This window comes from Cottoperca gobio, chromosome 17, assembly GCF_900634415.1.
Source record: "Cottoperca gobio chromosome 17, fCotGob3.1, whole genome shotgun sequence".
Classification (NCBI taxonomy): domain Eukaryota; kingdom Metazoa; phylum Chordata; class Actinopteri; order Perciformes; family Bovichtidae; genus Cottoperca; species Cottoperca gobio.
This window is the reverse complement of record NC_041371.1, coordinates 3,832,800-3,856,225: the sequence shown is the minus strand read 5'-3', so window position 1 is coordinate 3,856,225 and position 23,426 is coordinate 3,832,800. Positions and strand designations below refer to the sequence as shown.

General features: G+C 44.2%; 5 protein-coding genes across 9 annotated transcripts; 3 read left to right on the top strand and 2 right to left on the bottom strand.

The window, feature by feature from the left end:
* Nucleotides 1-225: 225 nt before the first annotated feature.
* On the top strand, nucleotides 226-4,794 carry LOC115021943 (acyl-coenzyme A thioesterase 1-like). 2 transcript variants are annotated; one of them, XM_029452680.1, is made up of 4 exons: nucleotides 226-517; nucleotides 2,014-2,483; nucleotides 3,165-3,367; nucleotides 3,656-4,794. In XM_029452680.1, the coding sequence occupies exons 2-4, from the start codon at nucleotides 2,024-2,026 to the stop codon at nucleotides 4,259-4,261; spliced, it is 1,269 nt and encodes a 422-aa protein (XP_029308540.1). In that variant the 5' UTR covers nucleotides 226-517; nucleotides 2,014-2,023; the 3' UTR covers nucleotides 4,262-4,794. The 2 variants fall into 2 exon arrangements, with proteins under 2 accessions (XP_029308540.1, XP_029308541.1); XM_029452681.1 differs by lacking the exon at nucleotides 226-517 and adding an exon at nucleotides 1,175-1,482.
* A 211-nt stretch (nucleotides 4,795-5,005) lies between these two features.
* On the bottom strand, nucleotides 5,006-9,736 carry LOC115022817 (uncharacterized). 2 transcript variants are annotated; one of them, XM_029453913.1, is made up of 4 exons: nucleotides 9,153-9,736; nucleotides 7,703-7,825; nucleotides 7,326-7,527; nucleotides 5,006-5,498 (listed from the first exon to the last, which is right to left on the bottom strand). In XM_029453913.1, the coding sequence occupies exons 1-4, from the start codon at nucleotides 9,420-9,422 to the stop codon at nucleotides 5,491-5,493; spliced, it is 603 nt and encodes a 200-aa protein (XP_029309773.1). In that variant the 5' UTR covers nucleotides 9,423-9,736; the 3' UTR covers nucleotides 5,006-5,490. The 2 variants fall into 2 exon arrangements, with proteins under 2 accessions (XP_029309773.1, XP_029309774.1); XM_029453914.1 differs by having other exon boundaries at nucleotides 7,326-7,462.
* A 396-nt stretch (nucleotides 9,737-10,132) lies between these two features.
* LOC115022648 (acyl-coenzyme A thioesterase 1-like) lies at nucleotides 10,133-12,908 on the top strand. The gene is made up of 4 exons (XM_029453701.1): nucleotides 10,133-10,208; nucleotides 10,461-10,930; nucleotides 11,604-11,806; nucleotides 12,063-12,908. Exons 2-4 carry the CDS (start codon nucleotides 10,471-10,473, stop codon nucleotides 12,666-12,668), a joined length of 1,269 nt encoding a protein of 422 aa, XP_029309561.1. The 5' UTR covers nucleotides 10,133-10,208; nucleotides 10,461-10,470; the 3' UTR covers nucleotides 12,669-12,908.
* A 1,106-nt stretch (nucleotides 12,909-14,014) lies between these two features.
* Nucleotides 14,015-17,973, top strand: LOC115022675 (acyl-coenzyme A thioesterase 1-like). Of its 2 annotated transcripts, none has more exons than XM_029453746.1 (4): nucleotides 14,015-14,033; nucleotides 15,518-15,987; nucleotides 16,669-16,871; nucleotides 17,157-17,973. In XM_029453746.1, the coding sequence occupies exons 2-4, from the start codon at nucleotides 15,528-15,530 to the stop codon at nucleotides 17,760-17,762; spliced, it is 1,269 nt and encodes a 422-aa protein (XP_029309606.1). In that variant the 5' UTR covers nucleotides 14,015-14,033; nucleotides 15,518-15,527; the 3' UTR covers nucleotides 17,763-17,973. The 2 variants fall into 2 exon arrangements, with proteins under 2 accessions (XP_029309606.1, XP_029309607.1); XM_029453747.1 differs by lacking the exon at nucleotides 14,015-14,033 and adding an exon at nucleotides 14,692-14,994.
* Nucleotides 17,974-18,796: 823 nt separating this feature from the next.
* On the bottom strand, nucleotides 18,797-23,109 carry LOC115022679 (uncharacterized). Of its 2 annotated transcripts, none has more exons than XM_029453749.1 (4): nucleotides 22,706-23,109; nucleotides 21,256-21,378; nucleotides 20,879-21,080; nucleotides 18,797-19,008 (listed from the first exon to the last, which is right to left on the bottom strand). In XM_029453749.1, the coding sequence occupies exons 1-4, from the start codon at nucleotides 22,973-22,975 to the stop codon at nucleotides 19,001-19,003; spliced, it is 603 nt and encodes a 200-aa protein (XP_029309609.1). In that variant the 5' UTR covers nucleotides 22,976-23,109; the 3' UTR covers nucleotides 18,797-19,000. The 2 variants fall into 2 exon arrangements, with proteins under 2 accessions (XP_029309609.1, XP_029309610.1); XM_029453750.1 differs by having other exon boundaries at nucleotides 20,879-21,015.
* Between the last annotated feature and the right edge of the window lie 317 nt (nucleotides 23,110-23,426).

Here is a 23,426-nt window from a genome sequence, read left to right as displayed (position 1 = left end):
ATACAATTTGTAAAAAAAACAAACATAGGATATGACGTTTGAAACTGACCAGCCGTTCATTGGCATTACGACACGCCAGTCACAGCTGAGCTGCTGGTGGCTCAGCCTCCCGGCCTGACACTCATTGGCTCATAAAGGTTGTAGATAAGCCACGGAAGCTCCGATTGGCTCAAATGAAGTGTCAATCTTCTACATGGGGCTCAGAGTGTTTTTGAGCAGCTGTGTGGCCACACTTAACCCTGACATATGCTCTGTCCCCAGATATGTCTTCATTGAGAATGGGTGCTTTAGTTTCTAACCCTGAACTGCGTTGAACGCTCGAAATATTATGTTTTGACAGTTTATGAGAACAAAGTGTTAAAAATCGATCAGCTGATTTCACAGATTGCAACAGCTGTTCATGGGCTTTTATCGATGTTCACAGTGGATATATTTTTACCGGAAACGAAAGTGTGGACATGTTGCAATAGCAGGAGCGTTTTTTTCAAGTATTGCTGAAAAGAGGAGGTGTTTATGAGTAAGTGGGCTCAAAGTTATGATTTTGAGTGTGCTTGATAGTTTGAGGAGCTGATTGTACCTGTTGTTGTGATTTTCATCTAAATAGACGAGATTGTAAACTTTCCAAAAATATAAAAAAAACAAACGCACATCCAGCATGATGTACACAACACATGGCACAATAAAGCTCCTGCTGTCCAGTTTAGAATTATGGTTATTAAAATTATGTTATCATTCCTTTAAGGTAATAATATTATTATAATATTAATAATACTGTGACATTTTCTGACATGGTTATCGTGAAAATCTTATACTGTTGCAACCCCAAGCACGAATAAGAAGATTATATATATATATATATATATATATATATATATATAGAGAGAGAGTTTATATCACGGCGACTGCAGGTCGCTCCAACATGTACCTGGGACACAGATGCAGCAAACAAAGATTTGGTTCACACAATAAGCACATTCAGTGTAACATTCCTAAACTGATAATCATCTGTTTTTTTCAGATGACATTAATTACTTAAGCAAGAAGCTTTCTTTGAGGAGCCTGTCAATCATCACAATGCGATGTAAACCTCTTAAAATAAGCAGCAGTGTCACATGAATACACTAAGTGTGGGGGTTAATACTGAAGCTGCTTCTATTTCTGCGCACAACATGAGAGATCCAGCAAAAGATTAATTCACAAAATGGTAAAAATCCAAGTCACATGCAAGACAGACACATACCTCTGAGGAACTTTTATGCTGACAGACTAGATCAAATGACTCAAGTGCACTTCTCCACGATCAATAAAATAGTTAGAGTGGTCACACACCTTGGAGAAACATTCTGTGTCAACAGATGAGCACACATTGAAGAAACGTAACGTTCTGTGCTGAAGGATTAGATCAGATTAGTCAACAGTGAAGCACCTATAAACCCACATTTAGTCCTTTTCATTTTAGGTCTACGGTTGCTTTCACTGGAGGTAAGTAACATTCTGCTTCTCTGACTTTTCCTCTGCACTTCCTTACAGGAAAGCACAGATAAAACAAGACACTGTCGTCTACAAACAAACTCTTCTATCAACAGTGTGAGAAATGAGCCTCTTCGGTTGTTTTTCATATTGTATAGATGAAGGTCAGAAGGACTCATTTTGACTCGACTAATTTGCACCTAGCTCTCTTCTGATTTGTGGATCCAAAAATCTCTCTTATCTTGTCAAATTCTGTCAAAGGGAATACATACACTCGTATTTGTGTGAATCAGGGAGAACAATACTTTGTTTTGTCATTGTAATTGTGTCAGTGTGTGTTCAAGAGGAACATTAGCTAACTAGTCATGTTATTTTATTTCATCAATTGGTTTGGGAGATGGTAGAGTTGTTGTAGAAAAGACATTGGGAGACACTAAGACAAACAGGGTGCAACACAAACATTATAACGTATGTATCTGCCATGTCAAAGTCTCTTGAAATAATGTGAGTGACCATTTTATTTGTTCATCTTGTGAATAAAAGAACAGAAGAGATGTCCGCCCAAGTCAGACTGAGGCTGCTGCCAAGGGCCAGGTGCATGTTTGATGAGCCCGTTCAGGTGAAGGTGGACGGACTGAGGTCGGGACATGTGGTCACCATGAGAGCCAGATCGACTGACGAGAAGGGGGTGGTGTTCAGCTCCTCGGCCTCCTACAAAGCTGATGAGAGCGGAGAGATCGACCTGGAGAGAGACCCCTCCCTCAGCGGGTCTTACTTCGGGGTTGAACCCATGGGTCTGCTGTGGTCGATGAGGGCAGACACTTTGCACAAAAGGTTTATGAAAACAAATTCAATAAACCCACACGTGGTGAAGTTCTCTGTGCAGGACGAGGAGGAGGGGAAGGGCAGGATGCTGGCAGAGGCGACCAATGAGAGGCTTCTGCTTGGAGAGGGGGTCAACCGGCGCCCCGTGAAGGAGGGGAATATACGAGGTGTCCTGTTCACTCCCCCAGGTTAGTCTATGTCTCTGTCACGCTTTACACCAAATAATTAGTAAAGTTAAAATACAAATGCTGGTATTATTTTAACTTGATTATTCTTAATACACCCCTGAAGAAACCAAAACAGTGAGTGTATTCTTGTAACGAGTGCTGCTTTCGTGGACAAAGCCTGATTAAACTTATTCTTTCTGACACAGAATCCATTGTCAATACACAATAATTAAATAGAATAAAACATATTATAAGTACCAAGTGGTTGATAGAAAATAAAGTGATAATTGCACAATAATAATATAATGATAAATAGCCTCCTCGTGGGTTTCAGACCTGGGAAAAACAGAATCAGTTGAGTGTCATCTGCATAGCTGTGGTGGGAGAAGCAATGAGAGTGAATGACAGAGCCAAGTGAGTTGGCGAACAGAGAAGGGGACACAGGATGGACGCCTGAGGAACCCCAGTGTTGCGTTGACAGGATTATGACACAGATCCTCTCCAAGTTACCCTGTAGGTACGGTCCTTCAGGTAGGATTTGAGCAGGGAGGGAGCAGAGCCTTAGACTCCCAGTTCTTGCAGCTGTAGTTATTATTCTTACTTTTGTTACAATTTAATTGCTGTATGTTGGATTTACTATAATTTCCATTTTGATGCCATACAAACGTATGCCATAATGTGTTCTCATGTCTTTTGATCCAGGTGAAGGTCCGTTCCCTGCTGTGTTGGATCTGTACACTTTTGGGGGAGGATTGTCAGAGAAAAGGGCCTCTCTGCTGGCCAGCCATGGATTTGTGGTTCTGACTGTAGCACTGTACGGCCATGATGACATGGTGAAGAACATCAAAGAGGTCCATCTGGATTATTTTGAAGAAGCAATAGAGTTTTTAAAGAAACAAGATAAGGTGAGTTGTTTGAACAGTGCAGTCCCAATCTTTAAGAATCTTGTTAGTTTTTTTGGGGCTCATTTTCGAGTTTGTCTTTCTGCCACAGTGTTATTATTATTATTATTATTATTATTATTATTATTATTATTATATCATCACTGGAATGCTAAAGTTTGAAACATTTCAAGCGCTGTTCTCTTGGCTAAAATGTTTTTGTCCATGCAAGTTATTTTACAAAAGAGCCAATCTCTGTGGCATCAAAAGAAATGGTAAAAAGCAGCTAATAGTTTGCATGTGTTTCCACAGGTGGGCAGTAAAGTCGGTGTGATATCCATTTCAAAAAGTGCAGATATTTCATTATCAATGGCCTCGTACCTGCCAGATGTTGATGTCACAGTGTGGATTAATGGCTGCTCTGCCAATACATTGTTGCCCCTCTACTATAAGAAGAGCCTGATCCTCCCTCCATTAATGATCGACATCAGCAAGGTGATTCTCACAGAGTCAGGGGCCATTAATTGCAAGTATGCTATCCATAATCCGCTGGCAGAGGAGAACAAGGCCACCCTGGTCCCCATTGAACAAGCCAAAGGACGTTTCCTGTTCATGGCTTCAGAGGACGACCTCAACTGGGACAGCAAAGCTTACATGGAGCAGATGGTGGAGAGACTGCAGCGTCATGGGAAGGACAACTTTGAGACTGTGTGTTACCCCGGTGCGGGACATTACCTAGAGCCGCCTTATGGTCCCCACTGCCCTTCCAGTTTTCATGGGGTAGCGGGCAAACCAGTCCTGTGGGGGGGTGAGCCCAGGTCCCACGCAGAAGCTGAAGTCCACATGTGGAAGAAGATCCAGGAGTTCCTCAGAACTCACCTGAGCTGTGATGATACACAGAGTAAAGCCAAATTATAGATACAAATGAATATCATGAAGACATACTAAAGGATAAACCACCGGCTGGTTAACTGAGAATAATTGTATAAGAATGTTTTGTAATGAAGAAAATGTTTTAAAGTTTGAGTTGATTGAACATTTTATGCGTTTAAAGATAATGATTGATCATAACCTGATGCAGGGTTACTTCTGTTCACAGAGAACTGTAATGGAACATTTAATATGTCCAAATTATTATTGTTTAATACTTGGTTCAATGAACTTCTGTCTTTCCCAACATATCTCTAACTTTATTTCTTCCCACCATATTCTTCTTGTGTCTATCCCAAATGGGTGAATCCTCTTCCTCTCCCCTCCCCTCACTGTTTTATTTGGTCCAACACCTGCAACTGTGTGAACTCTCCATCCCCCTTCTCTACTCCCTGTCTTTGTGGGTCAAATGTGACAATCTTCCACCCTTCCTTCTCTTTACTGTCTGTAAAATACATGAACACAGACTGATTGCACCCTGTATGATCCTTCTTTGCAAAGAATAAATACTCCAAAGACGAGTTAACTTCTCAAGACTCTTCATTTCAATGTTATAGACTTCACTGGTCATTTGTTAAGAACTTGATTAAACTTTCCACCACAGAACATTTTTATGTTGCGTTAGGGTTGTAGATTTGCTCATTTACGGTATTGTTACATCCCCAAGGTGTAGCTAGGGGACGAGGGGGACAATAACACAACAACCAATGATTGAGCGAGTCAGAGTGAACGTGTATAATTGTTTATTGCAAAAATAAACTGGTTCCAATGAACTCTCTAAAGTAAGGGTGAGGAAGGGACCAACTGGTTGAGCCAAACAAAATAAATATAACAAAACAGGGCCTGACTACTACTGTCCTTTCAAACAAAACACAAACAAAAGCGCTCACTAACTGATCGAATAACAAGTGGTGTAAAACATATACAGAGGTGGAAACAACCTGCTAAACTAGTGTTTCTAACAAAGAAGTCTCTACGTGGATGAAAAATGTACAGGGTACCCCAACTTACCTGAATCAACAACCTCACACCACACATGTTATATATTGATATTTTCACACATAGAATAGTATATAATTTGCTTGGTCAAGGACGTCAGCATTCGACCACGAATCAGGCTGAAGAGAGCAGGCTGAAGAGAGCAGGCCAGCTCTTCCTGGTCCTCCTTTAATGAAGGCCCTTCCTCCTGATAGGCCAGCCAATCAGGTAATCATCACCTACTTAGCTGACAGGTGAGAGAAGAGAGAAAATGGATGGATCCCGAGGGAAATTTAGGCATCCAGTAACTTAAAAGACATTATACATTTATTAACATTACACCCTCTGGCCACCACAGACTGGTAGAATAGCAACAGTAGTTGTGTGTGGGAGTGTTTGTGAGAGAGAGTTAAAAAGGTACAGACAGGAGCACCTACGGTATATGTTAATTGGTATTAATTATAGCAAAACAATTTAAAATCTCACACCTAATACCTGATTATTTTTCTTTAAGTAGTTAATGTAACATGCTATAGTACTGCTAACATGTAAACTAACATGCTTTAGTTGAATAGCATAGTAACATGCTTCTTTAAAATCAGGTTAAGAATTCTGTTTCTTAGAATTCTGTTCTCATTCCTTTAATGGTCATTGCAATAATAATAATAATAATATAATACTGTGACATTTTCTGACATGGTTATCGTAGAAATCGTATACTGTTGCAACCCCAAGCACAAATAGGAATATTTGATCTATATTTATAATATAAGTTTGAGCAATAACGAGTAATAGCAATCAGAAACTGAAAAAATTACCAATCTGATAAAGATTAAGCTAAAATGAGATGGCTTTAACAGAAAAAGGAAATGAGCACAGCACGCATACAGCATCGAATATGACAATTACAAACATTCCATGGTGCACATACTGCACATTAGGATCATCAGTAGGCCTGAAGCACACCGGGGCACTTTATGGACATCACAGAGTCAGTGAGGTATAATGATCCATATCGATATTCTTGCTTACTGTTGTGTTTAAAGCTGTCTATGTCACGTGTGCAATAAGGGAAGGACCCAAACGCAGGACACAAACTTGGAGCAATAGGTAGGTGGTTTATTGAAGGGGTTTCCAGGGAAAGGGGACGGAGAACATCCGGCTCGTGGAGGCAGAGGGTGAAGTGGGTAGCAGGTAGCAAGCAGGCGGGTGGACAGGAAGCCAGGGATCCACTGTAGCTGAGTAGACGATCTAGCGACGAGTGGCTGAAGACTGGGGTTGATATACTGCTGGGTTGATGAGTTAATGGATGGCAGGAGTGAGGTTTGGGGCAGATGAGTTGACTGAACTGCAATCAAGGGAGAGTGAGGGGGGCGACACGCCCACAACACAGACACATACACAGAGAGAGAAACAAGCAGGCGACCCAGGGAAAACACAAAGAATGACAGGAGACGTGACCGTGACAGTAGCCCCCCTCAATGTGAGCCTCCAGGCGAACCACCAGGCTTGTCGGGGTGGGACCGATGGAAATCCCGAATGAGAGAGGAGTCCAAGACCAGATGGCTTGAAATCCAGATCCGCTCCTCAGGGCCGTATCCCTCCCAATCAACGAGGTATTGGTACCCCCCCTGCCTCTGTGGCCGGGTGGCCATCAATGACCCGGGTGGGCGGAGGGGAAGCGGCTGGAGAGCACAAAGCCCTGACAGACACCAGTTTCAAGTGAGAGACATGGAAGGTGGGATGGATCCTTATGGACTTCGGCAACTTTAGTCTCACAACAGATGGGTTGATAACAGTGACAATCTCAAATGGACCAATGAAGCGGGGTGAGAGTTTCCTAGAATCAGTCTTTAGGGGAATGTCCTTAGACGTAAACCAAACTTTCTAGCCTGGTACGTAGGTGGGGGCTGGGATTCGGTGGCGATCGGCGAGGCCAGTGCGGACCGAGCATCCCTCCAAACCCTGCGGTACCGGCGGAGATGAGCCTAGACTGATGGTACTGCAATGTCATCCTCCTGAGCGGGAAACAAGGGGGGTTGAAAGCCAAAGGAAAGTTCAAAAGGGGACATACCGGTTGCAGCGCTGGACAGAGTTGTGGGCATACTCAATCCAGGCGAGTTGGGAGCTCCAGGAGGAGGGATTCCTGGCGGTGACACAGCGAAAAGCTGCTTCCAGATCCTGATTGGCGCGCTCGGTCTGGCCGTTAGTCTGGGGTGGAAATCAGAGGAGAGGCTCACCGTGGCGGCAAGAGCTCGGCAGAATGCTCTCCACACCTGTGAGACAAATTGTGGGCCTTGGTCGGAAACGATATCTGAAGGGATTACGTGAAGCCGAAACACATGATTGACCAGCAGCTCGGACGTCTCAAGGGCTGTAGGAAGCTTAGGGAGAGCCACAAAGTGCACAGCTTTTGAAAAACGATCAACAATTGTTAGAATGCCAAGTTACCTTGGGACAGGGGTAAACCCGTGACGAAATCGAGGGCAATGTGGGACCATGGACGGCTGGGAATGGGCAAGGGGCGGAGCAGACCAGCAGGTGGGCGGTGAGAGGACTTTCCACGAGCACACACTGTACAGGCAGAAACAAAGGCACGTGTGTCAGCGTCCATAGTGGACCACCAGAAATGTCTCTTCATGAGGGACAGAGTGCGGCCTATCCCCGGATGACAGGCAAACCGGGCCGAGTGTCCCCACTGAAACACTCCCCATCGCCCCTATGATTGTGCCATTGACTTACTCTCTGGTGCTCCCCTACCTTCCAGTCGGCTATACAACCTGTCACGTCCTGAGAGGGAGACCATGGAGAAGTAAATCAAATAATCCCTCATTGCTGGCATTACTCTTCTCATATTGGTGCTGGCTTCTTTTTTGTGTCCAAGAAGGATAAATCCCTACTGCCATGCATTGACTTCCGAGGGCTGAAAAACATCACCATTTTTAAAAAAAAGTACCCGCTACCTCTGATCAACTCAGCTTTTGAGCCTCTCCATGGTGCCACTATCTTCACCAAGCTGGATTTGAGGCGAGAGCACGTTGCTTACTAAAAACTTCACCGAGATCATGATATTCGAGGGGAATGCTGGAAAGGTTTGGAGGCTCACAGACTAGTGGCGTGATTGTAACAGTGCCCCCTGTGGGGGGAATGGCAGACTGCAAGCATGATGAATGACAAAAGGGACTCCAACTTACAACTTTGCCGTGGTCCAGTCAAAATGGGGGTTGTGACGCCAGAATCCACTAAAACCAACAGGGGTAACGACTCTTGATTCCAACACAGGGTGGCGTGAAACTTCAGGCGTTCGAAGGGTGGAGAAGAAGTTTGACTCACCAGTTTCCCCACTTTTACCGGTGAGCCTAGTCTTTTGGCTGAAAGGGGCAGGAAGACAGGAAATGGCCGGTCCGGCCGCAGTACAGGCACTCCCCTGCTCTCATCCTTCGGAGCCTCTCAGCTGGAGACAGTCAAGCACGACCCTACTCTGATTAATCTGCTTAATCTAAGGACCTAACCTCCTCCCTGAAAGCCACCTCCCGACCAATATCCCTGTTAAGACCAATCTGAAATGCAGTGATAAGGGCAGAATCATTCCAGCCTGATTCAACTGCCAAACTGCAAAATTTTTCTATGTACTCACGGACACTGAGCTTGCCCTGTTGCAGTTTTGTTAAGTGTTGACCTGCGAGCTGCCCCCGTACAGGGTGGTCAAAAACAAGGCTTAATTCAGCTGAAAAAGCCTCAAAAGACTGGGCTGTGGTGGAGCCTTGCACATAGAGGGCATTGTACAAGCTAAGTGGGGCTCCCTCCAACAGATTAAAAATGTAAGCTACTTTAGCTACCTCACTGCTGTAGGGGGATGGCTGGGCATCAAAAGCTAGCTGACACTGTGTTAGGAACTCACGGCAGGTGTTGGGGTCACCAGAATACTTGGATGGGGTGGGATGTGAGGCTCAGAAACTGGAGAGGCATGAGGAGCTTGTTGGGCAGCTACTGGTTGCTGAGCAGAGGTTGCTGCCACAGCTTGGGTCTGTTGGAAACAGAGCGTTGCCAGTGTGGAGGTGATGTCCCTCGACTGATCCACAACGGTTTGCAGCGTGTGCTCCTGATAACCCAAACGCTGTCCCTGGTTGGAGATTGCAGTCTTCAAAACGTCATAGTCCTCAGGGCCCATGGTGGCTAGATCGTTCTGTCACGCGTGCAACAAGGGAAGGACCCAAACGCAGGACACAAACTTGGAGCAATAGGTACGAGGTTTATTGAAGGGGTTTCCAGGGAAAGGGGACGGAGAACATCCGGCTCGTGGAGGCCGAGGGTGAGGTGGGTAGCGGGTGGACAGGATGCCAGGAATCCACTGTAGCTGAGTACACGATCTAGCGACGAGTGGCTGAAGACTGGGGTTGATATACTGCTGGGTTGATGAGTTAATGGATGGCAGGAGTGAGGCTTGGAGCAGGTGAGTTGACTGAACTGCAATCAAGGGAGAGTGAGGGGGGCGACACGCCCACGACACAGACACATACACAGAGAGAGAAACAAGCAGGCGACCCAGGGAAAACACAAGGAATGACAGGAGGCGTGACCGTGTCTATGTCTATCTTGTGTAGTGGCTCACAACATGAGAGAAATCAAGCAAAAGATGTATTCACAAAATGGTTAAAATCCAAAAGGTTTAATCACAGTCCACTTCTCCACTGTCAATAAAATACTTAGATTGGTCACACACCTTGGAGGAACGTTCTGTGCCGACAGATGAGATCAAATTATTTATCGGATTAGTCAACAGTGAAGCACCTGTGTCCATTCACCCTGCCCTTGTGTCTTTGCCCTTTCCCCCCAGCTGTGACTCGTTCTTGTGATTTGTGTCTGTGTATATATACCTGTCTATCCCATTGTTCCTTATCTGTTCATCATCCATATTACTTTGATGTTACCTGGCGTGCGTCCTTGTGTCATCCTGGTTTGTGTTTTCACTTTACGTTTGACCTTATTTTATACTTTTAAGCTTTTATAAATAAAGCTCTCTTTTTGTTAAACATTTTTGTCTGCCGCTGTGCATTTGGGAGATGGTAGAGTTGTTGTAGAAAAGACATTGGGAGACACTAAGACAAACAGGGTGCAACACAAACATTATAACGTATGTATCTGCCATGTCAAAGTCTCTTGAAATAATGTGAGTGACCATTTTATTTGTTCATCTTGTGAATAAAAGAACAGAAGAGATGTCCGCCCAAGTCAGACTGAGGCTGCTGCCGAGAGCCAGGTGCATGTTTGATGAGCCCGTTCAGGTGAAGGTGGACGGACTGAGGTCGGGACATGTGGTCACCATGAGAGCCAGATCAACTGACGAGAAGGGGGTGGTGTTCAGCTCCTCGGCCTCCTACAAAGCTGATGAGAGCGGAGAGATCGACCTGGAGAGAGACCCCTCCCTCAGCGGGTCTTACATCGGGGTTGAACCCATGGGTCTGCTATGGTCGATGAGGCCAGATACTTTGCACAAAAGGTTTATAAAAACAAATTCAATAAACCCACACGTGGTGAAGTTCTCTGTGCAGGACGAGGAGGAGGGGAAGGGCAGGATGCTGGCAGAGGCGACCAATGAGAGGCTTCTGCTTGGAGAGGGGGTCAACCGGCGCCCCGTGAAAGAAGGGAATATACGAGGTGTCCTGTTCACTCCCCCAGGTTAGTCTATGTCTCTGTCACGCTTTACACCAAATAATTAGTAAAGTTAAAATACAAATGCTGGTATTATTTTATCTTGATTATTCTTAATACACCCCTGAAGAAACCAAAACAGTGAGTGTATTCTTGTAACGAGTGCTGCTTTTGTGGACAAAGCCTGATTAAACTTATTCTTTCTGACACAGAATCCATTGTCAATACACAATAATTAAATAGAATAAAAAATATTAGAAGTACCAAGTGGTTGGTAGAAAATAAAGTGATAATTGCACAATAATGATAAATAGCCTCCTCGTGGGTTTCAGACCTGGGAAAAACAGAATCAGTTGAGTGTCATCTGCATAGCTGTGGTGGGAGAAGCAAGGAGAGTGAATGACAGAGCCAAGTGAGTTGGCGAACAGAGAAGGGGACACAGGATGGACGCCTGAGGAACCCCAGTGTTGCGTTGACAGGATTATGACACAGATCCTCTCCAAGTTACCCTGTAGGTACGGTCCTTCAGGTAGGATTTGAGCAGGGAGGGAGCAGAGCCTTAGACTCCCAGTTCTTGCAGCTGTAGTTTTTACTTTTACTTTTGTTACAATTTAATTGCTGTATGTTGGATTTACTATAATTTCCATTTTGATGCCATACAAATGTATGCCATTATGTGTTCTCATGTCTTTTGATCCAGGTGAAGGTCCGTTTCCTGCTGTGTTGGATCTGTACACTTTTGGGGGAGGATTGTCAGAGAAAAGGGCCTCTCTGCTGGCCAGCCATGGATTTGTGGTTCTGACTGTAGCACTGTACGGCCATGATAACATGGTGAAGAACATCAAAGAGGTCCATCTGGATTATTTTGAAGAAGCAATAGAGTTTTTGAAGAAACAAGATAAGGCGAGTTGTTTGAACAGTGCATTCCCAATCTTTGAGAATCTTGTTAGTTTATTTTGGGACACATTTTCGAGTTTGTCTTTCTGCCACAGTGTTATTATTATATCATCACTGGAATGCTAAAGTTTGAAACATTTCAAGCGCTGTTCTCTTGGCTAAAATGTTTTTGTCCATGCAAGTTATTTTACAAAAGAGCCAATCTCTGTGGCATCAAAATAAATGTTAAAAAGCAGCTAATAGTTTGCATGTGTTTCCACAGGTGGGCAGTAAAGTCGGTGTGATATCCATTTCAAAAAGTGCAGATATTTCATTATCAATGGCCTCGTACCTGCCAGATGTTGATGTCACAGTGTGGATTAATGGCTGCTCTGCCAATACATGGTTGCCCCTCTACTATAAGAAGAGCCTGATCCTCCCTCCATTAATGATCGACATCAGCAAGGTGATTCTCACAGAGTCAGGGGCCATTAATTGCAAGTATGCTATCCATAATCCGCTGGCAGAGGAGAACAAGGCCACCCTGGTCCCCATTGAACAAGCCAAAGGACGTTTCCTGTTCATGGCTTCAGAGGACGACCTCAACTGGGACAGCAAAGCTTACATGGAGCAGGTGGTGGAGAGACTGCAGCGTCATGGGAAGGACAACTTTGAGAGTGTGTCTTACCCCGGAGCGGGACATTACCTAGATCCGCCTTATGGTCCCCACTGCCCCTCCAGTTTTCATGCGGTAGCGGGCAAACCAGTCCTGTGGGGGGGTGAGCCCAGGTCCCACGCAGAAGCTAAAGTCCACATGTGGAAGAAGATCCAGGAGTTCCTCAGAACTCACCTGAGCTGTGATGATACACAGAGTAAAGCCAAATTATAGATACAAATGAATATCATGAAGACATACTAAAGGATAAACCACCAGCTGGTTAACTGAGAATAATTGTATAAGAATGTTTTGTAATGAAGAAAATTATTAAATGTTTGATTTGATGATTGAACATTTTATATGTTTAAAGATAATGATTGATTACAACCTGATGCAGGGTTACTTCTGTTCACAGAGAAAATGTTATACTTGCTAGATTTGCTCATCTACGGTATTAAAAAAACTTGTGTGTGTGAAAAAGGTACAGACAGGAGCACCTAATTGTGTGTAAAATGTGTTAATTGTTATTAATTATAGCAATTTTTTTCAAAAGCTCACAGCTGATTATATTTTTTTAGGTAGTTAATTTAACTTGCTATAGTGCTGCTAACATGTAAACTAACATGCTTTAGTTGAATAACATAGTATAATGCGTTTTTTTTAACCTCTTAAGAGGTGGCAAATTTACCTCCAAACGACACCCAAAGTAAATTGAAAGCTGCTCTTCAACCATTTGCACCAGCTGCATGATTTTGGTCTCATTCAAAAGATAACTCTCTTATTGTAAACAGTGAAGAATCACTCCAAGTGCTTCTGGCACTGAGTAATATTGGTCTGAATATACTGAATTTGAAAAAGATGTGTATAGCTGGTAGTCCCGAGCTGAAAAACACAATAAAAACATAGCACCAAGTGTTATCAAGTTCACCACCAAATTTCAGATAAAAAGGGATAAAAAATTAATTTATTAGACAGGTTTTTCTAAGAGTAACACCAGGCGTTCATATGCTGTGCAATTTTTGGAGATATTATAATATTTATAAATAACTATGATATACCCATATTCCCTGTTAGTAGTAATCACACAGAGGAAGTGAAGTATAAACACATTTTTTGTAATATTTTTATGGTTTTTTTGTATTTTCTTCTGAACTTGAATATAATAAATATAATTCTGAAAATAAATACAATTTGTAAAAAAAACAAACATAGGATATGACGTTTGAAACTGACCAGCCGTTCATTGGCATTACGACACGCCAGTCACAGCTGAGCTGCTGGTGGCTCAGCCTCCCGGCCTGACACTCATTGGCTCATAAAGGTTGTAGATAAGCCACGGAAGCTCCGATTGGCTCAAATGAAGTGTCAATCTAACACTAAGAGCCCGCCCTACATTCAGAAAGTGCCTGAACTGCGTTGAACGCTCGAAATATTATGTTTTGACAGTTTATGATAACAAAGATTGCAACAGCTGTTCATGGGCTTTTATCGATGTTCACAGTGGATATATTTTTTACCGGAAACGAAAGTGTGGACATTTTGCAATAGCAGGAGCGTTTTTTTTCAAGTATTGCTGGAAAGAGGAGGTGTTTATGAGTAAGTGGGCTCAAAGTTATGATTTTGAGTGTGTTTGATAGTTTGAGGAGCTGATTGTACCTGTTGTTGTGATTTTCATCTAAATAGACGAGATTGTAAACTTTCCAAAAATATAAAAAAAACAAACGCACATCCAGCATGATGTACACAACACATGGCACAATAAAGCTCCTGCTGTCCAGTTTAGAATTATGGTTATTAGAATTATGTTATCATTCCTTTAAGGTAATAATATTATTATAATATTAATAATACTGTGACATTTTCTGACATGGTTATCGTGAAAATCTTATACTGTTGCAACCCCAAGCACGAATAAGAAGATTATTTATATATATATATATATATATATATATATATATAGAGTTTATATCACGGCGACTGCAGGTCGCTCCAACATGTACCTGGGACACAGATGCAGCAAACAAAGATTTGGTTCACACAATAAGCACATTCAGTGTAACATTCCTAAACTGATAATCATCTGGTTTTTTCAGATGACATTAATTACTTAAGCAAGAAGCTTTCTTTGAGGAGCCTGTCAATCATCACAATGCGATGTAAACCTCTTAAAATAAGCAGCAGTGTCACATGAATACACTAAGTGTGGGGGTTAATACTGAAGCTGCTTCTATTTCTGCGCACAACATGAGAGATCCAGCAAAAGATTAATTCACAAAATGGTAAAAATCCAAGTCACATGCAAGACAGACACATACCTCTGAGGAACTTTTATGCTGACAGACTAGATCAAATGACTCAAGTGCACTTCTCCACGATCAATAAAATAGTTAGAGTGGTCACACACCTTGGAGAAACATTCTGTGTCAACAGATGAGCACACATTGAAGAAACGTAACGTTCTGTGCTGAAGGATTAGATCAGATTAGTCAACAGTGAAGCACCTATAAACCCACATTTAGTCCTTTTCATTTTAGGTCTACGGTTGCTTTCACTGGAGGTAAGTAACATTCTGCTTCTCTGACTTTTCCTCTGCACTTCCTTACAGGAAAGCACAGATAAAACAAGACACTGTCGTCTACAAACAAACTCTTCTATCAACAGTGTGAGAAATTAGCCTCTTCGGTTGTTTTTCATATTGTATAGATGAAGGTCAGAAGGACTCATTTTGACTCGACTAATTTGCACCTAGCTCTCTTCTGATTTGTGGATCCAAAGATCTCTCTTACCTTGTCAAATTCTGTCAAAGGGAATACATACACTCGTATTTGTGTGAATCAGGGAGAACAATACTTTGTTTTGTCATTGTAATTGTGTGTTCAAGAGGAACATTAGCTAACTAGTCATGTTATTTTATTTCATCAATTGGTTTGGGAGATGGTAGAGTTGTTGTAGAAAAGACATTGGGAGACACTAAGACAAACAGGGTGCAACACAAACATTATAACGTATGTATCTGCCATGTCAAAGTCTCTTGAAATAATGTGAGTGACCATTTTATTTGTTCATCTTGTGAATAAAAGAACAGAAGAGATGTCCGCCCAAGTCAGACTGAGGCTGCTGCCAAGGGCCAGGTGCATGTTTGATGAGCCCGTTCAGGTGAAGGTGGACGGACTGAGGTCGGGACATGTGGTCACCATGAGAGCCAGATCGACTGACGAGAAGGGGGTGGTGTTCAGCTCCTCGGCCTCCTACAAAGCTGATGAGAGCGGAGAGATCGACCTGGAGAGAGACCCCTCCCTCAGCGGGTCTTACTTCGGGGTTGAACCCATGGGTCTGCTGTGGTCGATGAGGGCAGACACTTTGCACAAAAGGTTTATGAAAACAAATTCAATAAACCCACACGTGGTGAAGTTCTCTGTGCAGGACGAGGAGGAGGGGAAGGGCAGGATGCTGGCAGAGGCGACCAATGAGAGGCTTCTGCTTGGAGAGGGGGTCAACCGGCGCCCCGTGAAGGAGGGGAATATACGAGGTGTCCTGTTCACTCCCCCAGGTTAGTCTATGTCTCTGTCACGCTTTACACCAAATAATTAGTAAAGTTAAAATACAAATGCTGGTATTATTTTAACTTGATTATTCTTAATACACCCCTGAAGAAACCAAAACAGTGAGTGTATTCTTGTAACGAGTGCTGCTTTCGTGGACAAAGCCTGATTAAACTTATTCTTTCTGACACAGAATCCATTGTCAATACACAATAATTAAATAGAATAAAACATATTATAAGTACCAAGTGGTTGATAGAAAATAAAGTGATAATTGCACAATAATAATATAATGATAAATAGCCTCCTCGTGGGTTTCAGACCTGGGAAAAACAGAATCAGTTGAGTGTCATCTGCATAGCTGTGGTGGGAGAAGCAATGAGAGTGAATGACAGAGCCAAGTGAGTTGGCGAACAGAGAAGGGGACACAGGATGGACGCCTGAGGAACCCCAGTGTTGCGTTGACAGGATTATGACACAGATCCTCTCCAAGTTACCCTGTAGGTACGGTCCTTCAGGTAGGATTTGAGCAGGGAGGGAGCAGAGCCTTAGACTCCCAGTTCTTGCAGCTGTAGTTATTATTCTTACTTTTGTTACAATTTAATTGCTGTATGTTGGATTTACTATAATTTCCATTTTGATGCCATACAAACGTATGCCATAATGTGTTCTCATGTCTTTTGATCCAGGTGAAGGTCCGTTCCCTGCTGTGTTGGATCTGTACACTTTTGGGGGAGGATTGTCAGAGAAAAGGGCCTCTCTGCTGGCCAGCCATGGATTTGTGGTTCTGACTGTAGCACTGTACGGCCATGATGACATGGTGAAGAACATCAAAGAGGTCCATCTGGATTATTTTGAAGAAGCAATAGAGTTTTTAAAGAAACAAGATAAGGTGAGTTGTTTGAACAGTGCAGTCCCAATCTTTAAGAATCTTGTTAGTTTTTTTGGGGCTCATTTTCGAGTTTGTCTTTCTGCCACAGTGTTATTATTATTATTATTATTATTATTATTATTATTATTATATCATCACTGGAATGCTAAAGTTTGAAACATTTCAAGCGCTGTTCTCTTGGCTAAAATGTTTTTGTCCATGCAAGTTATTTTACAAAAGAGCCAATCTCTGTGGCATCAAAAGAAATGTTAAAAAGCAGCTAATAGTTTGCATGTGTTTCCACAGGTGGGCAGTAAAGTCGGTGTGATATCCATTTCAAAAAGTGCAGATATTTCATTATCAATGGCCTCGTACCTGCCAGATGTTGATGTCACAGTGTGGATTAATGGCTGCTCTGCCAATACATTGTTGCCCCTCTACTATAAGAAGAGCCTGATCCTCCCTCCATTAATGATCGACATCAGCAAGGTGATTCTCACAGAGTCAGGGGCCATTAATTGCAAGTATGCTATCCATAATCCGCTGGCAGAGGAGAACAAGGCCACCCTGGTCCCCATTGAACAAGCCAAAGGACGTTTCCTGTTCATGGCTTCAGAGGACGACCTCAACTGGGACAGCAAAGCTTACATGGAGCAGATGGTGGAGAGACTGCAGCGTCATGGGAAGGACAACTTTGAGACTGTGTGTTACCCCGGTGCGGGACATTACCTAGAGCCGCCTTATGGTCCCCACTGCCCTTCCAGTTTTCATGGGGTAGCGGGCAAACCAGTCCTGTGGGGGGGTGAGCCCAGGTCCCACGCAGAAGCTGAAGTCCACATGTGGAAGAAGATCCAGGAGTTCCTCAGAACTCACCTGAGCTGTGATGATACACAGAGTAAAGCCAAATTATAGATACAAATGAATATCATGAAGACATACTAAAGGATAAACCACCGGCTGGTTAACTGAGAATAATTGTATAAGAATGTTTTGTAATGAAGAAAATGTTTTAAAGTTTGAGTTGATTGAACATTTTATGCGTTTAAAGATAATGATTGATCATAACCTGATGCAGGGTTACTTCTGTTCACAGAGAACTGTAATGGAACATTTAATATGTCCAAATTATTGTTTAATACTTGGTTCAATGAACTTCTGTCTTTCCCAACATATCTCTAACTTTATTTCTTCCCACCATATTCTTCTTGTGTCTATCCCAAATGGGTGAATCCTCTTCCTCTCCCCTCCCCTCCCCTCTCCACTCACTGTTTTATTTGGTCCAACACCTGCAACTGTGTGAACTCTCCATCCCCCTTCTCTACTCCCTGTCTTTGTGGGTCAAATGTAACAATCTTCCACCCTTCCTTCTCTTTACTGTCTGTAAAATACATGAACACAGACTGATTGCACCCTGTATGATCCTTCTTTGCAAAGAATAAATACTCCAAAGACGAGTTAACTTCTCAAGACTCTTCATTTCAATGTTATAGACTTCACTGGTCATTTGTTAAGAACTTGATTAAACTTTCCACCACAGAACATTTTTATGTTGCGTTAGGGTTGTAGATTTGCTCATTTACGGTATTGTTACATCCCCAAGGTGTAGCTAGGGGACGAGGGGGACAATAACACAACAACCAATGATTGAGCGAGTCAGAGTGAACGTGTATAATTGTTTATTGCAAAAATAAACTGGTTCCAATGAACTCTCTAAAGTAAGGGTGAGGAAGGGACCAACTGGTTGAGCCAAACAAAATAAATATAACAAAACAGGGCCTGACTACTACTGTCCTTTCAAACAAAACACAAACAAAAGCGCTCACTAACTGATCGAATAACAAGTGGTGTAAAACATATACAGAGGTGGAAACAACCTGCTAAACTAGTGTTTCTAACAAAGAAGTCTCTACGTGGATGAAAAATGTACAAGGTACCCCAACTTACCTGAATCAACAACCTCACACCACACATGTTATATATTGATATTTTCACACATAGAATAGTATATAATTTGCTTGGTCAAGGACGTCAGCATTCGACCACGAATCAGGCTGAAGAGAGCAGGCTGAAGAGAGCAGGCCAGCTCTTCCTGGTCCTCCTTTAATGAAGGCCCTTCCTCCTGATAGGCCAGCCAATCAGGTAATCATCACCTACTTAGCTGACAGGTGAGAGAAGAGAGAAAATGGATGGATGGATGGATCCCGAGGGAAATTTAGGCATCCAGTAACTTAAAAGACATTATACATTTATTAACATTACACCCTCTGGCCACCACAGACTGGTAGAATATCAACAGTAGTTGTGTGTGGGAGTGTTTGTGAGAGAGAGTTAAAAAGGTACAGACAGGAGCACCTATGGTATATGTTAATTGGTATTAATTATAGCAAAACAATTTAAAATCTCACACCTAATACCTGATTATTTTTCTTTAAGTAGTTAATGTAACATGCTATAGTGCTGCTAACATGTAAACTAACATGCTTTAGTTGAATAGCATAGTAACATGCTTCTTTAAAATCAGGTTAAGAATTCTGTTTCTTAGAATTCTGTTCTCATTCCTTTAATGGTCATTGCAATAATAATAATAATAATAATAATAATAATATAATACTGTGACATTTTCTGACATGGTTATCGTAGAAATCGTATACTGTTGCAACCCCAAGCACAAATAGGAATATTTGATCTATATTTATAATATAAGTTTGAGCAATAACGAGTAATGAGTCATAGCAATCAGAAACTGAAAAAATTACCAATCTGATAAAGATTAAGCTAAAATGAGATGGCTTTAACAGAAAAAGGAAATGAGCACAGCACGCATACAGCATCGAATATGACAATTACAAACATTCCATGGTGCACATAAGGATCATCAGTAGGCCTGAAGCACACCGGGGCACTTTATGGACATCACAGAGTCAGTCAGGTATAATGATCCATATCGATATTCTTGCTTACTGTTGTGTTTAAAGCTGTCTATGTCACGTGTGCAATAAGGGAAGGACCCAAACGCAGGACACAAACTTGGAGCAATAGGTAGGTGGTTTATTGAAGGGGTTTCCAGGGAAAGGGGACGGAGAACATCCGGCTCGTGGAGGCAGAGGGTGAAGTGGGTAGCAGGTAGCAAGCAGGCGGGTGGACAGGAAGCCAGGGATCCACTGTAGCTGAGTAGACGATCTAGCGACGAGTGGCTGAAGACTGGGGTTGATATACTGCTGGGTTGATGAGTTAATGGATGGCAGGAGTGAGGTTTGGGGCAGATGAGTTGACTGAACTGCAATCAAGGGAGAGTGAGGGGGGCGACACGCCCACAACACAGACACATACACAGAGAGAGAAACAAGCAGGCGACCCAGGGAAAACAAAGAATGACAGGAGACGTGACCGTGACAGTAGCCCCCCTCAATGTGAGCCTCCAGGCGAACCACCAGGCTTGTCGGGGTGGGACCGATGGAAATCCCGAATGAGAGAGGAGTCCAAGACCAGATGGCGTGAAATCCAGATCCGCTCCTCAGGGCCGTATCCCTCCCAATCAACGAGGTATTGGTACCCCCTGCCTCTGTGGCACACGTCCAGCAACCGCCGGCCGGTGTAAGCCGGGTGGCCATCAATGACCCGGGTGGGCGGAGGGGAAGCGGCTGGAGAGCACAAAGCCCTGACACACCGGTTTCAAGTGAGAGATATTGAAGGTGGGATGGATCCTCATGGACTTCGGCAACTTTAGTCTCACAACAGATGGGTTGATAACAGTGACAATCTCAAATGGACCAATGAAGCGGGGTGAGAGTTTCCTAGAATCAGTCTTTAGGGGAATGTCCTTAGACGTAAACCAAACTTTCTAGCCTGGTACGTAGGTGGGGGCTGGGATTCGGTGGCGATCGGCGAGGCCAGTGCGGACCGAGCATCCCTCCAAACCCTGCGGTACCGGCGGAGATGAGCCTGGACTGATGGTACTGCAATGTCATCCTCCTGAGCGGGAAACAAGGGGGGTTGAAAGCCAAAGGAAAGTTCAAAAGGGGACATACCGGTTGCAGCGCTGGACAGAGTTGTGGGCATACTCAATCCAGGCGAGTTGGGAGCTCCAGGAGGAGGGATTCCTGGCGGTGACACAGCGAAAAGCTGCTTCCAGATCCTGATTGGCGCGCTCGGTCTGGCCGTTAGTCTGGGGTGGAAATCAGAGGAGAGGCTCACCGTGGCGGCAAGAGCTCGGCAGAATGCTCTCCACACCTGAGAGACAAATTGTGGGCCTTGGTCGGAAACGATATCTGAAGGGATTACGTGAAGCCGAAACACATGATTGACCAGCAGCTCGGACGTCTCAAGGGCTGTAGGAAGCTTAGGGAGAGCCACAAAGTGCACAGCTTTTGAAAAACGATCAACATTTGTTAGAATGCCAAGTTACCTTGGGACAGGGGTAAACCCGTGACGAAATCGAGGGCAATGTGGGACCATGGACGGCTGGGAATGGGCAAGGGGCGGAGCAGACCAGCAGGTGGGCGGTGAGAGGACTTTCCACGAGCACACACTGTACAGGCAGAAACAAAGGCACGTGTGTCAGCGTCCATAGTGGACCACCAGAAATGTCTCTTCATGAGGGACAGAGTGCGGCCTATCCCCGGATGACAGGCAAACCGGGCCGAGTGTCCCCACTGAAGCACTCCCCATCGCCCCTATGATTGTGCCATTGACTTACTCTCTGGTGCTCCCCTACCTTCCAGTCGGCTATACAACCTGTCACGTCCTGAGAGGGAGACCATGGAGAAGTAAATCAAATAATCCCTCATTGCTGGCATTACTCTTCTCATATTGGTGCTGGCTTCTTTTTTGTGTCCAAGAAGGATAAATCCCTACTGCCATGCATTGACTTCCGAGGGCTGAACAACATCACCATTTTTAAAAAAAAGTACCCGCTACCTCTGATCAACTCAGCTTTTGAGCCTCTCCATGGTGCCACTATCTTCACCAAGCTGGATTTGAGGCGAGAGCACGTTGCTTACTAAAAACTTCACCGAGATCATGATATTCGAGGGGAATGCTGGAAAGGTTTGGAGGCTCACAGACTAGTGGCGTGATTGTAACAGTGCCCCCTGTGGGGGGAATGGCAGACTGCAAGCATGATGAATGACAAAAGGGACTCCAACTTACAACTTTGCCGTGGTCCAGTCAAAATGGGGGTTGTGACGCCAGAATCCACTAAAACCAACAGGGGTAACGACTCTTGATTCCAACACAGGGTGGCGTGAAACTTCAGGCGTTCGAAGGGTGGAGAAGAAGTTTGACTCACCAGTTTCCCCACTTTTACCGGTGAGCCTAGTCTTTTGGCTGAAAGGGGCAGGAAGACAGGAAATGGCCGGTCCGGCCGCAGTACAGGCACTCCCCTGCTCTCATCCTTCGGAGCCTCTCAGCTGGAGACAGTCAAGCACGACCCTACTCTGATTAATCTGCTTAATCTAAGGACCTAACCTCCTCCCTGAAAGCCACCTCCCGACCAATATCCCTGTTAAGACCAATCTGAAATGCAGTGATAAGGGCAGAATCATTCCAGCCTGATTCAACTGCCAAACTGCAAAATTTTCCTATGTACTCACGGACACTGAGCTTGCCCTGTTGCAGTTTTGTTAAGTGTTGACCTGCGAGCTGCCCCCGTACAGGGTGGTCAAAAACAAGGCTTAATTCAGCTGAAAAAGCCTCAAAAGACTGGGCTGTGGTGGAGCCTTGCACATAGAGGGCATTGTACAAGCTAAGTGGGGCTCCCTCCAACAGATTAAAAATGTAAGCTACTTTAGCTACCTCACTGCTGTAGGGGGATGGCTGGGCATCAAAAGCTAGCTGACACTGTGTTAGGAACTCACGGCAGGTGTTGGGGTCACCAGAATACTTGGATGGGGTGGGATGTGAGGCTCAGAAACTGGAGAGGCATGAGGAGCTTGTTGGGCAGCTACTGGTTGCTGAGCAGAGGTTGCTGCCACAGCTTGGGTCTGTTGGAAACAGAGCGTTGCCAGTGTGGAGGTGATGTCCCTCGACTGATCCACAACGGTTTGCAGCGTGTGCTCCTGATAACCCAAACGCTGTCCCTGGTTGGAGATTGCAGTCTTCAAAACGTCATAGTCCTCAGGGCCCATGGTGGCTAGATCGTTCTGTCACGCGTGCAACAAGGGAAGGACCCAAACGCAGGACACAAACTTGGAGCAATAGGTACGAGGTTTATTGAAGGGGTTTCCAGGGAAAGGGGACGGAGAACATCCGGCTCGTGGAGGCCGAGGGTGAGGGTGAGGTGGGTGGACAGGATGCCAGGAATCCACTGTAGCTGAGTACACGATCTAGCGACGAGTGGCTGAAGACTGGGGTTGATATACTGCTGGGTTGATGAGTTAATGGATGGCAGGAGTGAGGCTTGGAGCAGGTGAGTTGACTGAACTGCAATCAAGGGAGAGTGAGGGGGGCGACACGCCCACGACACAGACACATACACAGAGAGAGAAACAAGCAGGCGACCCAGGGAAAACACAAGGAATGACAGGAGGCGTGACCGTGTCTATGTCTATCTTGTGTAGTGGCTCACAACATGAGAGA

Excerpts from the sequence above, each read along its gene's own strand:
- LOC115021943 (XM_029452680.1), top strand. The coding sequence starts at position 2,024 with ATGTCCGCCCAAGTCAGACTGAGGCTGCTGCCAAGGGCCAGGTGCATG. Across the intron at positions 2,484-3,164 it reads TGTCCTGTTCACTCCCCCAG|GTGAAGGTCCGTTCCCTGCT; the intron begins GTTAGTCTATGT and ends CTTTTGATCCAG. Across the intron at positions 3,368-3,655 it reads TTTTAAAGAAACAAGATAAG|GTGGGCAGTAAAGTCGGTGT; the intron begins GTGAGTTGTTTG and ends GTGTTTCCACAG.
- LOC115022817 (XM_029453913.1), bottom strand. The coding sequence starts at position 9,422 with ATGGGCCCTGAGGACTATGACGTTTTGAAGACTGCAATCTCCAACCAG. Across the intron at positions 7,826-9,152 it reads TGGTGACCCCAACACCTGCC|TGTGTGCTCGTGGAAAGTCC; the intron begins GTGAGTTCCTAA and ends CTGCCTGTACAG. Across the intron at positions 7,528-7,702 it reads GGGTTTACCCCTGTCCCAAG|GTGTGGAGAGCATTCTGCCG; the intron begins GTAACTTGGCAT and ends TTTGTCTCACAG.
- LOC115022648 (XM_029453701.1), top strand. The coding sequence starts at position 10,471 with ATGTCCGCCCAAGTCAGACTGAGGCTGCTGCCGAGAGCCAGGTGCATG. Across the intron at positions 10,931-11,603 it reads TGTCCTGTTCACTCCCCCAG|GTGAAGGTCCGTTTCCTGCT; the intron begins GTTAGTCTATGT and ends CTTTTGATCCAG. Across the intron at positions 11,807-12,062 it reads TTTTGAAGAAACAAGATAAG|GTGGGCAGTAAAGTCGGTGT; the intron begins GCGAGTTGTTTG and ends GTGTTTCCACAG.
- LOC115022675 (XM_029453746.1), top strand. The coding sequence starts at position 15,528 with ATGTCCGCCCAAGTCAGACTGAGGCTGCTGCCAAGGGCCAGGTGCATG. Across the intron at positions 15,988-16,668 it reads TGTCCTGTTCACTCCCCCAG|GTGAAGGTCCGTTCCCTGCT; the intron begins GTTAGTCTATGT and ends CTTTTGATCCAG. Across the intron at positions 16,872-17,156 it reads TTTTAAAGAAACAAGATAAG|GTGGGCAGTAAAGTCGGTGT; the intron begins GTGAGTTGTTTG and ends GTGTTTCCACAG.
- LOC115022679 (XM_029453749.1), bottom strand. The coding sequence starts at position 22,975 with ATGGGCCCTGAGGACTATGACGTTTTGAAGACTGCAATCTCCAACCAG. Across the intron at positions 21,379-22,705 it reads TGGTGACCCCAACACCTGCC|TGTGTGCTCGTGGAAAGTCC; the intron begins GTGAGTTCCTAA and ends CTGCCTGTACAG. Across the intron at positions 21,081-21,255 it reads GGGTTTACCCCTGTCCCAAG|GTGTGGAGAGCATTCTGCCG; the intron begins GTAACTTGGCAT and ends TTTGTCTCTCAG.